This window comes from Seriola aureovittata, chromosome 9 (assembly GCF_021018895.1).
Source record: "Seriola aureovittata isolate HTS-2021-v1 ecotype China chromosome 9, ASM2101889v1, whole genome shotgun sequence".
NCBI lineage: Eukaryota > Metazoa > Chordata > Actinopteri > Carangiformes > Carangidae > Seriola > Seriola aureovittata.
The window spans coordinates 18,679,997-18,694,833 of record NC_079372.1 but is presented as its reverse complement, the minus strand read 5'-3'; the positions used below and the strand labels follow the sequence as shown (position 1 = coordinate 18,694,833).

General features: G+C 40.5%; 1 protein-coding gene across 1 annotated transcript in view; it reads right to left on the bottom strand.

Annotated features, from left to right (window-relative positions):
* The window catches only part of ctnnbl1 (catenin, beta like 1), a 53,207-nt gene that overhangs the window by 29,847 nt on the left and 8,523 nt on the right, over positions 1 to 14,837 (bottom strand). Inside the window, exons 7-11 of the mRNA XM_056385412.1 lie at positions 12,450 to 12,541; positions 11,441 to 11,513; positions 9,947 to 10,005; positions 9,237 to 9,385; positions 4,133 to 4,314 (exon numbers count right to left, since the gene is read on the bottom strand). Coding sequence (XP_056241387.1) covers positions 4,133 to 4,314; positions 9,237 to 9,385; positions 9,947 to 10,005; positions 11,441 to 11,513; positions 12,450 to 12,541 — 555 coding nt within the window. The remainder of the gene's footprint in view (positions 1 to 4,132; positions 4,315 to 9,236; positions 9,386 to 9,946; positions 10,006 to 11,440; positions 11,514 to 12,449; positions 12,542 to 14,837) is intronic.

Here is a 14,837-nt window from a genome sequence, read left to right as displayed (position 1 = left end):
TCTCTTGTATGTTTGTGTGGTCTGTCGTCTTCCCGGGTCTTCATGGTGGAGATGAGGTCGTGTGGTTCAGGTTGGTGGCACCCGGAAGATGCTCGCTGTAGATGACGGTGATTTATGATATCGGGTAATATAAATAAACTCTGACATGAACTACAAGGGGCCACAAAACACTCAAAGGCGTTTCAAAGCATATAAAGTACAAAGACGTCTGCTCCATCCCTCAGCCTCTCCCTCGTGCACCTTCTCTCTACCAAACAAACACCCACGTGCACACGAGCACACAAAGAAACACTTTCCCCGGGTTGGAGCTGGAGACGGCGCTACGACTATTGTGCCTCGCCATGTAAATTAGTTGTTTACTTCTGTTCCCTTCTCACACTCACTCGCATCATTAGCCATCTAAATATAACAACCGGCTGCCACCAATTTCCATCATACAATCTCATTTCACTGGTAATGACAGAGTACATACGCCAATAAACTGAGACCCTAAAAACAAGGTGAATGGCGGCGTCGTGACAACAAATTTTTATGAGCAGAGAAATGTAATTTGTTGCTTTTATTATCTTTTTTTTTTTTCAGCTTTTTTTTTTTTTCTTCTATCCCACTCACAATGTCTCTATTAATTATGTGGTTCTGTATGCTAATGCAGCCTGGCAATCCCTGGTCATTTGGACTGTTTCAATTGCAGAAAGGATTTTACGGGGATCAATCTTTGCACCAAGGTTTATGATAGAGAGAGCAGCGAAATGAATGTGTGAGAGAGAGAGAGAGAGAGAGAGAGAGAGAGAGAGAGAGAGAGAGAGAGAGAGAGAGAGAGAGAGAGAGAGAGCACGAAGGATAGGAGGACAGAGAGGTCCCTACCTCCTAATTACTTTTGTTTGAAGCAGCTGATAGTTAATTAATCTACTGTGTTATTGTGTTATTCTGGAGAACCACTTGATTCACTACATTTTCAATTAGTAGCCTTAGTGAGAAGGAGGGTTCACTCAATACACCTTATATTATGACAGGCATCTCATTACGCCTATAGCTGGTCCACAAATCAATGGAGCCACGCTGGACCGACACAGGCTGAAACTCTCAGCAGACAGAACGGCTACATGCATGTGCACTTTATCTTGTTAAAGCTCATAACTTAAATAGTTGAATACAGGCACGAAAAGGCACATTTATTTGTATAGCACATTATTATACACATAGGTCATTCAATGTGCTTAACAGAAATAAAAGAAGCATAAAAAACAGAAGTAAAAGTTTAAAAACTGTATATAAAACAGGTAAAATCTAATTAAAGTTGAAGGTTCACTTATTAAATGCAGGCAGTGGAATATAAAGCAGTTTTTTTTGCTTCTTTTAAAAACAAGTTGCAGTTTAAACAGGTTTAATCTCCAACGGGAGGCTGGTTCCAGCAGTCGGCAGCGTAGCGGCTTAAAGCTATTTGACCCTGTTTAGTTTTAACTCTAGGCTTCACTAACTGACCAGCCCCTGCAGATCTGAGGGATCTATTAGGCTTATATACATTCAGCATTTCAGAAATATATTTAGGGCCCAGATCATTTAGTGACGTGTAGACAAGTAGAACAAAAATAAGAAGAATACAGACTACTATAGACTAATCCAGGGGTTTTCAAAGTGTGGGAAAGTGAGGCTCTCGCCTTTGTAGGAGCATATTACTCCCTTGACAATACACCCTTAAAATAACAGTGAAATACTGCGACGCTGACTTCAGACCAGGTTTGGTCCAGACCTGATCAAATACTTCAACCAACACACCCATGTGCGCTCAGACGGGCACAAGTGTATTCGTTATTTAAAGTAGTGTGTGTACTGGATGGGAAAATATCAACTGTAAGAGTCTGAAAACTAGCAAAACGCACTTGCCTTGCGCTTTGCTCCGGGCGTAAGACAGAGCGCTGCGTCTTTGAAGCGTATAGGTGGTTGATGTGGGGATGCACTGTAGAAAGGAATAAAAGGTAGATCGTACTTCCTCCCGTTTTTCTGCTCGCCCCGGACTCTGTCTCCTCTCTAACTGTAGTTACTAAAAACTGATCAGTTTTGCCACATGCATAGCGGAGTTTAGCTATCCAGATGTTTATGTATTTTCTTCAAGTTTCTTTTAAGAATATAAACCAATCTGTCGGCTGATTTATGTGTTGTACTCTCCCAGCACACACAGTCCAGCTGAAAGTGATAAGAGGTTGAATTGATCACAATTACTGTCTCTTTTTTTGTGTTGTTTTTTCTGTTTTTTTCCTCTTTGATTATATTAGTACAGGTATATTCACAGGTGGGTTTATAGGAGAGTGCGCGCATGCATTTTTGTGTTTTTACAAATAAATAATGGTAGTATGTGAATTACTAGGTGTTTTCAACATACTGATTTTCATCATCACTTACATCATCATACCCTGGATCTCTAGATTCTGCTTTGGTTGAGAAATATGCGGAAATCTAGATCACACTTGCCAAACTTCACAGGGAGAAGGAACCTGCAGGGTGGATTTCCACATCTTTTTTTTTTTTTGAAAGTGACTTTTACGTGTGTGTCTGCCATGCCCGGGGGCTCCGACACGAAGAGGGGAAAGGTTCAACTGTTACGACAGGTTATCTTTCCCTACTCTTCCTCCTACTGCATGTGGAGTTCAAAGGTTAATTCACCCAGTCCCAGGGTGAGGCGGGACGCAAAGGAAGACAGTTTGTTCTTCCTCTGCAGGGCTGGGGGGCCCCCACTGGATGTATCAAACTTAATTAACACAGACAGAGAGAGAGGAGGGGTTTCACATTTTGGACATAGGTAATCAAACAAAGAGCAGAGACGGACAGGGTTTCTACCTCTTTTTCACTCAGTCTCTTCTCTCTTTTGTTCTCTCTCACTTTGCAACACACGAGGATCCAATCTTCCTATCTCTCTCGCTCTCTCATCTCTCTCTCTCTCTCTCTCGTTTGCGCTTCCTATCTCTCACTCAGAGACAAGAGAGGTTTGAGAGCACAGGCAGGAAAATCAATCAAGACTAGATTGATAGAGTAAACTGACAGGACGAAGAGGCAGCAAACCGTGATACATGAGCAGATTAGGATTGAGAGCGTCTGCAGGAAACGGGTGTGACTACACGGAGAGAAAAACTAGAAGCAGGAGAAGAAAAAAAACGTCTCCATGGTGATTAGCACGATAACATAAATGAATGCAGTCAGCGATGTGCAGATTTTTTCCCTGACAAATAACAAAAACTTATGACAGCTGAAGTAGTATGAGATAAAAATGACTCTAGATTACATGCATATCATTTTCCCGTGAGGTAGGCAATCTAAATTCAGACTCCACCACACCCAATGAAAACTACTATACAGTAGAGATATAGTAATCTTTATTGGTAGTGGCAGAGTCTGCCACCAGTCTAAGTACATTGGATGCTATTGCAAGAAAAATGTCGACCATAAATATCTTCAAAAATTGAGTTTGACTGCATGAAAAATCTAAACCTTTTGGAGATCAACATAAGCGACATAAGATAACACAAATTAAAATGTGAATTGCAGTAAAACAATAACAAATGAAAAGGGAACTAAACTTCCCGAAGCTTGAATGGACACAAGATAACGAGTTAACAGACTGATCAAGTTAATTACTGGGGTTCCTGCGACCTTCCACTCGTACTTATCGTCCAGTGTTTTTACTCTGTACATCCTGCTCAGCTTCATGTGCAAGCAGTTGCATAGGAATGCCAGCGCTCACAGCAGTGAAATCATATTCTGCCTATTGAAAATACAAAAGATGAAAATAATAATTTTCCAGGATGTGCAACTTCTCTCGTACTAAAACTATTCCTGGTGCTAGAACTACTCCACAATCCAGGACGTGAGGGAAATCTGGAAATAAACCACATGTCTACATAATTTATTCATTGTATCTGTGGAATCTATTATCACACAGAACAACTGGTATCATTTTTTCCCCCAGTGGGTTGGTTTCCATTGGTTTGTTTCCTTTATCTGTTTGCTGCACCATTTCATAACGACGTATCTCACCACATCTTTCATTGCTCGACACGACGAGTCTCACTACTGTAACAGGTCAAATCAAGGCGGCAGCTGACTGCAGCCTTTTTGAAGAAACTTATTAGTGACTGACCTTCATGCTCCTTCTCAGAAGCGCCAGTTTTCTTCATCTTCTTGGGGGTTTTCATGAAAAGCGGGAAGATGGTCCGCAAGCCCAGGATGTCCACAAACTTATGGCAGTTATCTGCTCCCTCTGGTCCAATCATCCCGTGGTCCAGGACCTTCAGAGCACTGGTTCGAGACATTTTCTTTTCTCTGCAGCAAAGAGAGGAAACCATGCTGAGGACACAGATACTGTTGTTTCAGTAGATTTAAAGGAAAAGCGCACGTCAAATGAAGGACAGGTGACAACAGTTGAGAAAGCTGCAATAAACCTTCTGAGCAAAGTGGAAGTTAGACGATGTTATTTTAAAATATTTATTTTTACATTATACCAACTAAAAAATGAATAAAAATAGGCTGCAGATTTTTAAAATTTCACCTTTGATGTCAATATAATGGATGGAACAAACATGGTATTTTACAGTTATGTAGCTACAAACAACATTTGGTCAGTACTACAGACAGACTTAATCTTTATAACGCTGAAATTTTAATACATCACAAAAATTAACTTAAATAAAAAATAACCCCTTAAAATAAACTTCATATTCTGTTCAGCATATAATTATCATATACTTTACTGATTTGCATTTTTTCTTTCTTATTCTATGATTTTATCTGAAAATTTTGTGACGGCGACTTATAAAGTTCAGTGTTTTCTTTTGTTTTATTTTTGTTTTTTATTCCTCTCACTCCCACAGCTGCCTGTGTCTTTATGCAGGAAGTACCAGCTGGGCTAATATTCATTTATCTAGCATCTGTGTCACTGTCGCACCCCCCGTCTTGAACTGCTGCTATGATGACATTTTGTCGGCAGCTGTACTATTAATATTTTGGAGTTGTTTCAGGTCGTCTAACACTGACACTGTTACATTTCTTTATTTTGTTTGTTAGCTTGTTAGTGTGAAAATGTAACATTTTGTGAGTGAATATTGTCCACAAACGGAGCAGAAAGAGTAGCTTCGTATTGCGATGTAATGGTGTTGATTATGCTAATGATCAAAACCTTATAAACATGAACCCGCTCGTGAACAAGCGACATTTATCATGTTGAAATGAGGGATTTACATTAGTTTGGTTTGTGCAAATAAAACAGTTTGGTGAATGCAGAGTGGAACAGTGGCACAAAGAAACCTTTAGTTTAGTTTAGGAGTACAAAACTGTGTGAGGTCTGTCGAGAGTCGAGACCCATCTCACTTTTTTCTAAAGCAGCCAAAGGCAAAGAAAATTGCCCAAATGTTCTTTTACCCACAGCAACGAACATTATTCTCATCATGAGCCGCATGATATTTTCAAACTAAATCATGGAGACTAAAAAAAAATACGCACATTTAAATATGATAAAACAAGCAGACAAATTACTCTGATAATTGACTAAACAAATTAAATTGCATCTGTTTTTCACCGAGGCATTGCCATGACGAGCAGAACCAACTGTTTCCTGCTGTTTCCACCACCATCCCACACACCCCCCTTTCCCCACTTCACACCTCCTCTTAAGAAATGTAGCCGTCTGTCACGGTGTCACTTCCTCCGCTCCCACCAATGACAGATGACAGTGTTTATCTCTGAGGAGGGACACATATTTCAGGCAGTTGAGTCTGGTCCTCCAGACAGACACATTATATATGATGGACGGCGAGCGAGGCCGGGGGGTGGGGGGGTGGGTGGGAGCTGTACTCAGTGTACTTTCTGAGGGGAAACTAGGCAGTTCAATTGGTAGACAGCTGACTTAACTCAACATCCTGCTGTTGTCACCCCAAAATGGATCGTGGGTCAATGTTAGTGGGTGCTTCAATGACAGCAGCAGGTTTTTGATTAGACTCATATTCGAGGTGAGGCTGGGTCACACAAAGACGGGCCCTGGTTGAAGTTTATAAATCTACGTACACCATAAACGAAAGGGCAACATCCCCTTAAAAGGTAGAGGAGCTGTGCATTCGAAAATGTTCAGGATACTTTAAATAACATGAAATCATTCGATTCTTTTCTTAAGCACTGGTGTTGTACTCATTACGGACGAAGTCTATGGTTCGTGGTACATCTCAGTTTCGGCTGCAGAATCTGACAAACATTTAGCTGTGCCATGAATTCATCAAGAAGCCAGATGTGAAATCTGTATGTGGCGCAGAGCTGCATACAGACAAGGAGGTCTGGTAGGAATTGAAATGGAGTTTTTGATGGAAAACCAATAAATATGTCTCGGTGAAAGAAGATGATTTTTTTTTTTTTTTTCGCTTTTGTATCTTGTTGCTCAATGTGTTTGTTATTTTTGCAGCTGCATTGTGTCTCCGTTAGAAAGCAAGAGCCAATCTCTCCTCAAAATTATAATGAAACTCCTCAAGGACTCACAAGTTTGATGTTTTGAAAATTATTTTAACAAGTTTGCGACACAGGGCTGCTGCTGTCACATTACTTCTGCCTTTTGGAGACGTTTTCATTGCAAGTTTTATTTGTTTATGATATACAAATATCACTCTATTCAATTTTGCATTCGATTGTGTTTTTGTATATTTTACATCTTATTTCACAGTCTTCCCTTCTGACTTCAGATGTGTTGAACTTCTGTCTGTAAGTCACAAACCTGCTTTATTGACCTGAAATAAATAAAGTCAACAGAGCATGTGATCTGAAGTGATCAGGGACTATTTATAAAAAATATTCTAATTTTTTTGGCCCAAAAGTTATTCAAAATGCATCTTAGTGCTAAAAGTAGCTCCTAAATCTGAGAAAGGTTAGAGGTCAATCCAGAGGACTCTTGCATTTTGTAACAATAGAATGATAATACATTTCTAAAATCATATTTTGATGGTGGTCATTTAATAAGGACTCAGTTGGCTCACTAAGAAATCAAACCGATGATGACGTCAGCCTCAGCCGTCTGTCAGAATTCACCATCAAACCAAAGTGCACATTAAACAATCACCAACTGTGATGAATAGATAAATAAAAGAAGACTGGTTTTGAATATGGCCCCTGGTATTTAAACTTGTGTGATCTACATGCAGACTCCATGTAACTACATATCAGGGCTACAGCAGCTACCGTCGTCAACGTGTCGAGATCATAAAACAAGCTGCGATTGGTTCATTTGTGCTGCTTTGTGTTTTTATCCCGCAGGTTTCTGATGCCGGTGGAGATGTGTTGATGTTAAATATTCAAATAGAAATTATTATGAATGAAGGCTGTTGGATTTTCTTCAATAAAAACGATATCTTGATTGATTAAGGATTGAACATCAATAGGTTCATTTTGAGTAACTGGGAGAAAAGGCCAAGTGTAATGACAGAAAATAGCGTTAACGTGACAATAACTTATTATATATGGTATATGACTAATGCATGATGATGGCCTGATAATGTTGGACTGATCCATCCGATGTCGCAGCGGTGGGGTCACCATGATGGGCTGACTGTTAAAAACACATGTATAAATCCACCTGTTTTTATCAATATTTCCAATCATGTACTGTACCGACAATCAAATTCACAATTAGCTTCTCCGTGGGGACTTTAACAACTTTTCCAAAGTCATATCTTGCTCAGCTCTTTCTCCCCCTCCCTCTCCGTCTTATTCTTTCTCCGCTCCTCTGGTGGATGATTTAACACAAAAGGGTTTTTTTGCATTCCAATAATGAGATATTGATCCTAGCCTTAAATCTACGTGTCCAGTGATGTGATTATCAGCGCGGAGGTGCAGAAGCTGTGGAGGTTTCATAAATGCGTCTAATGTGTCTTTACGAGTCTTTAAGGTCACGTCTCTGCCTTGCTGCGCTCCAGCAACTGTTGATTGATTGGACCGGCAGCCTCGCCGGCAACAGAGCAGACGGACGTGCTGTTCTGTGCAGTGCTACACCCTGTTATGCTATGAGTGTTTAAATTTTCACAGGGGAAAAAAAAATAAAAAGGCTCTGAACTGACTGTATATCAAGAGACGCTCTGTGCAGGTCTCAGCACCGTATATTTTCCTTTTAAAGAATTTTTTTTATAGCGCTAAAGCACTTATTGCCCATTTGTTATGAAGTTCAGCGTACCGCACTGTAGCACTCCAGTATATCGTGAGAGGTGAATATAACTGGGGATATACTTCATACATAATGCATCCATGCCTCTGAAGATTGTGACGAATTCCTGGCAAATGTCCAGCAGCATAGGTAATTTTAATTGATTAATGCCTGATCGAGAAAACCGCCTGTGCACCGAAGAGATGTGCAGTTTTGTAATTTTGTTTAAATTTGAAAGCTGCCTGCAACACAGAGGTTTCCATTTGGCACCTGACTCTTAAAAACCTCTGAAGTCGGAGCTTCCCTCAAGCTCGCAAACACACTTTTCAAAACAAATGAAAAAAACCAGAAGAACTTCTCTCCCACACTTCCCTGCTCCCTCATAAATTTTAATTTTTTTTTTTTTTAGATAACAGGGATTCTTCTTCTGAGCCAAGAGTTAGTTGTTCTGACAAGAAATAAAATTACAACTTTCCAAATATAAGCAAAATAGTCCACATCTGTCTTTCCATATTTTAAATACATCAGCTGGACTGCAGTAACTCATCCACCGAGGGAAGTGGTTTAACATAGACGGCTGTAGTTTTCAGAAACAGAAAACTGTATTCTGATTCCTGCATTAGCCGAGACAGCGAACGTGACCAGGGAGAGGGAGAGGGAAGGGAGTGGTTTGCCTTCAAGTCTCATGCTAGCTCTAGCATGACTTCCAGAACCTGCATATTGAAGCTTTAACATGTGATCTTAGAAAACACAAAAGACCCACGCAGCACATTGAAAGGTCAGCTAACACTCACTCCTTCTGCTGGCTTAACCAAGCCCAGCAAAAGCTTCTATTAGCAAGTCATCAAACCAAACCTCAACCTCATGGTGGCAGCTGACATCATGAGATCACCAGAGTTAGCAGGTGTCAGCCTCTGGGCGCCATGAATATCTGTATAAAATCTCATGGCAATACATCCAACAGTTGTTGACACACTTCAATCCGGAACGACTGACCGACGGGAGACAAATCATCACTGCCATATAAAGCAGTGATGGCATTTTTAATTTTTTTTATCGACCGCAGTCTCACCTAAGCATGAGGTTCATTAGCTGAAGCCCTTCCCCTCTGAGGAAGCGGTCCCGATTGCTGGCCAGCATGAGGCAGGAACACAGAGCGTCGAAGAGGTTCTCCATCATCTCCTGTTCCTCGGCTGTTGACGGGTTGTGACGTTTGAACACCTGAAAGGAGGAGAGGCAGCAAGAGAGACAGGACTTTGGCTTTTACACTAGAAAGATAATTCTACAAAAAAAAAGGTTTTTGGAATAATTTGAGAATGTGGGCTAAATGAGCCTCTTTTTTCTTTTCTTTTTTTTAAAATAATGAGCAGGAACGAGCCGAGTGTGACACGATTAGACAGGTTTATACTATAATTAAGAGAACAGAAGGAGACAGGGTGGGAAAATGCCAACAGTCTCTACCAAAATGTTAGTCAATGGAAGCTTTAGTAGCTCATTTGGTGGGATATAAGCTATAATTTGAATGCCCTATTTTGGCCACAAAATGTCACAGGATGCTCAGAACCACCCGAAAATTTAACTACGGGAGTTAAAGTATGGGTTAATTGAAAGGCTTAAAAAATTGTGTGAGAAAATTTGCTGGAGCCACAGGTTGGAGCACCACCACAAAGCATATTGTTAAATTACTGAGATTTACCCAAGTGAGGCTGAATTGGACGATGGGTTAATACGAAGGGTAGTTGTAGAGCTAACTAAAAATAGAAAGTAAAAGCAAAATCTTACAGATAGTTGCTGTAGTAACACATCAATGCCATCCATCTCACCCAGTAGTTCTCTGGTATCTGTGGAAAAGAGATGCAGAGAGGCTGAGAGATAAAAATGGCAGAACAGGACAACAGGGAGATTAAATTGAGACGTGAGAGACTGAGAAAAAAAAAATGTTTAAGTGGATGGATGAAGGAAAGAGAAAAAGGAAAAGACAAAAGGCAAAGGAGGAAAAAACAGTAATGTGCTACAGAGGCAGAAAACGATCATAAACACTGACGAACACTCTCTGGCCACGAGGGACCTCCGGAGAGAAAATGAAGAAAAATGAGGGCAGTGAAAAATGTATATCCTCACACGTTATTCCATCTAGACCTGTGTATTAAAATGTTGTTAAGGTTACGCAACACAATTCTGCTTCTCAGTGACTCCGAATTGGAAGTGAGGGCCAACTGTCTTAATCTCAACAGCCAGAAATCCTGAAACTTCACATCAGGAAAAAAAAGGGGGGAGGGGGGAGACCAGAGTATATATTGTGCTTTTGCATTTCTTACTTTCTGTAGCACAGTGAAGTGTTCATAACTCAAAGCACACTTTGATTTGAACAGTATGCTGAATCTACAGGGTCTTAATTAGTAGGGATGAGATGCTCCTCCTGTCTGCAGCAGCGACTATTTTACATATAAACCCTTCAGAGTGGTGTTTCAAGTCAAACTTGACGGTGGGAAGCGATAGCAATACATTCAAATTAGCACATCAAAATAATTCCCAATTGCCATTTTCCTAATAGTAGGTTTGTGATTTGCCTTCAAGACAGTGACAGTACTATATGGAACGTTATTTATGGAAGCACGTTTCCTTTGTGTTGCGAGAAATAGGTTTTTATTAGATTTTATTTTGTATGTGAAGGGCAGGAAGGAGAGGATGAATGGAGGCAGCGACGCTGACGAGGAGGAGAATGAGTGTAAAACGAGACACGACTCCCACTGAATATCAATACGGTTTGTACCATTAATGAGAACCTGTCGAAGGACCTGATAGTCCTGCAGCTATCTGAGGCTTTATAGGGTTTAAGTGAGGGGGGGAAAGAGGGGAGAAGACAGCAGCTAGACAAGGAGGGAGGAGCGGTGAGATCGGGGGATTGGAAGAGGAGTAGGGGAAAGAAAACAAGGAAACATGAAAGGTGATGGAGAAAAATAAGGAGAAAAAACAAAAAACAAAAAGGAAAGGGCGAAGGAAGTGAAAGAAAGGACAGTGCCAGGGGAGGTCATGGACAGAGAGAGAGATTAAGGGACACAAAAATCAAGGAAGATGAAGGAGGAGAAGGAGAAGGGAAAGAGAGGACAAGAAAAGGCCACTATGGGCAGAAAAAAAGAAGAAAGAAAATGATCAGAAGAGAAGAAATGAACAAATGTGGAGAAAGAAAGGACAGAGAGAAATAAGGGGACAGCGTGTTGAAGAAATGGCGGCCCGTTCAAGGTACCAAACAAAACCGTTTACGGACAAACTTACTGTCATTGTTTTGCAGCAAGATAGCCAGGATTTCACTGCAGTACAGCTTGTTAGCATCAAACGGCATCTTTGCCTGAGAGGGAGAGGGGAACGAGTGCAAACTCCAATTATCACTCATCTTAAGAAACTCTGTTCTCCAGGGTCCAGAGTCTTAAAACAACACGTATCCTACAACAAAATCTGCATTTCTCTGACCATAAGCGGAGATTATACAAAATATATTGTATATTGCGGGTGATACACAGCAACAGCAACGTCACATCTTTCAACTTCTGGATCTAATGGTCTTCTGGTGAACAGGTTTATCTGAAAACCCATTTCATTGCATGTAATCAAGCGTTTTACTCAAGCTGCAACTTAAATAACTTTAAAAACACATTCACATTTTTTCAGTGTAGATCATTTTGTTTCTAAAATTATGTAGAATTAATTTATTTTCCCCTGGTTTTGGATTTTCCCTAACCCTAACCACTGACTGAAGTTAAATTAGCCAGCTGGTTAACAGTGGGTTATTTACAGAAATGTTGTCCTGATAAATAAAGAAATGAAATGGAAAAAATAAATCTTCCACAAGATATCTAAATAGTGAGCTCAGCATGGGTTAAAATATTTGCTCACATATTACATTTAATTAGTTGTGGAACATCAAGTTTTGCAGGAAAGATAATAGGATCGCTCCAACTTTCTTAATCAGTTCATCTTGAGGTTATTTTCTTGATTAATCGTTTAGTGTCTGTAACATAAAACTATTAAAAAAGCTCATCACAACTTCCCACAGCTCATTGAGATGCTATGAAATGTCTTGTTTTGTCCAACCAACAGTCAAAAACATATAAAATAATTAATTTAGTACAACATTAAGACACAGAAATCAGCATATTTTTACATTCGAGAATCTTAAACAACTCTATATTCTAGAGTATATATATATATATATAGTATATACTATATTCTCTTTACTTAAATAATGTCTTAACCAATTAATTAATCAAAATAGTCACATTCTTACCTTAATTCTCTTGAGCAGCCACTGCATGAGTCCCTGCTGGGCGGCCTCGGCACACAGGCCTGGTCTGAATTCCGCCATATTTTCAATGATGGCTGACGAGGACATGCAATATGAAAAGTCAGAATTTATTCTTCAAGCTGCATCTTAAAAAAAACCTGCCAGAAAGGACCCCCTACCTAGTTTTTGATAGAGATTAAGTAGGGATGCACCGATCTGAACCACTGGATCAGTACTGATACCGATCTTATTAAGTGGATCAGGAACGCTTTCTCTTTCTCAGTGTCATTATATATTTCAGTGTTTCCACCCACTACCACTATAGTACAGTCAAAGGCCACTATCAAAGTCCTCTGTCAGTCCAAGGTTAACGTCTACTGTACAGATGCTCTGCACACACACTTTGAAGGCAGGGAACAGTGAAATATGGCAGTCATCTTTGTATAGAGTGCTCGTCTGGGTTCTGTCCCAGCGTCTTCTAATATTATCATTAGAAAGCTGTCTGTGCCACATGATATCTCTATCAGAGCAGACTGCAGCAGAAGGTGACACAGAGAGAGAGAGAGAGAGGGAGACTGTGGGGTGGTGATAAAAGGAGAGAGCAATGGGGAAACTGAGAGGGAGAAGGGAAGATGGGAGAAGCAGAAGGGAGGGAAAGGGGCGGGAGGACAAGCCAAAGAAGAGGGATGCAAAGCTGAAGGAATGAGGGACGGGAGGAGCGAGGGAATTAAGAAATATAACAAGAGGGAGTTGAGATGGAATAAAAAAAAAAATAGATTTGGAAAAAAAAACAAAAAAACTAAACAAAAGAACAACATCTGCAGAGAGGGGCTGCAGATGATAGAGAAATGTTAAGAAAAAGAAACAGAAGAAAAGATGGAGAGGACGGGTGCTGAGGGAGAGAGAGAGAGGGCCTTTATCAGTGATTCAAACAGAGCAGACAGACAGCATCCTGGAGGACAGCAGGCTCAGAGCAGAGAGCAGCCAAGGCAGACAAAAGGCGTATTCAAGCTTGGAAAGCTCCCTTGATAACACACACACACACACACACACACACACACACAAGCTTGAATAAAGGATGCACTAGCACGCCTCTCTTGATATAACCCACACTAACGCACAAAGCCAAACACACACACCTAAACAGCCCTCCTGACACTCGGCCTCAATCTGGCAACAAAGAAAAAAATAAATAAAAAATCATCTCAGTAGACTCATTCAAAACAAAAAGAGCTGAGAGGGAGAAAAGTCAGATTCATGTGAGGCTAAAAACTATCTGCTGGCCAATGACCTTGAGTCTGCATCTAATACTGTCAAATCCACGCTGCAAACAATGATCGTGGCGCTCTGTAACCTGCACGCTTCACTTTTGCGGACTTCACCCGGTCTCAGATTTAAAAAAAAAAAAAAAACTTCCAATAAGTGTTTTCAAAGCGCTTCCTCTTTGCCAAAACATTTAAATGTGACATTGACAGCTTGTATTCGCTGACACTGAAAAAGTTAAGGACACTTGGCAGCAGGGGGACACACTGATAAAGCTTAAAGAATACAAATAAAGTTTGTCTACGCCCTCTGTAATGTCACACCGGAGTCCGCGAGGACTTCCTGTCACCGCACTGCCCAGAGCTCTAACTCGGGCTCATACACACCTTAAAGGCGCACACACCTCCCTCTGGAAGAGCCTGTCATGTCTCAGAACTAAACAAGACAAGGTTGATCAGTTGTGCTTGCTGCGAATATTCAAATTATATTTTTATCCAAGCCTGTTTTGTTTTTTATCCTGTTCAGTGTAAAACCACAGAGTTGTCTCTGCAGTGAAATTTGTCCCAGATTTCTCACTGATATTTGTTCCACATGTTCTGAATATGAATGAACGCACAAGGCTGTGCAGCAATTGAAAGTCCCCTCACAGTCCAGGTTTTGTTTTGCTGCTGAGAGACACGTACGGTCGAACACTGTGTGTTGTCGACACAATATTGTTGTGAATTGTTTGAAAAACCACCTCATTTTTTTGGGGAGAAATTCACGTTTCCATTTCTCTTTTTTAAGTTCACAGTTTCAAATTGCGCTTTAAGCAGGTTAATTGAAAAACACCTAGAGGAAATTGCTATAGCTGTTTCTGTCATGCTTTAACTATTTCAGTGAACCCATATATTCCATCTGACAAAGCTGTGGCCTCCGACACTTTACAGTGTCCGGTCGAAGGCTCTGATTGGTCACAAATGAACGGAGCATTGGCAGTTTGGAAACAATGACACTAATATTCATTTAAGACAAACCGCTGAAAGTGAACTGTGTTGAGTTCATTACGGCTTTACTGCATTTGAATCCAGGATTAAATATGGCACTGCACATACAGTGAATTGCGTTGAGGTCTTTCGAGGATTAAAT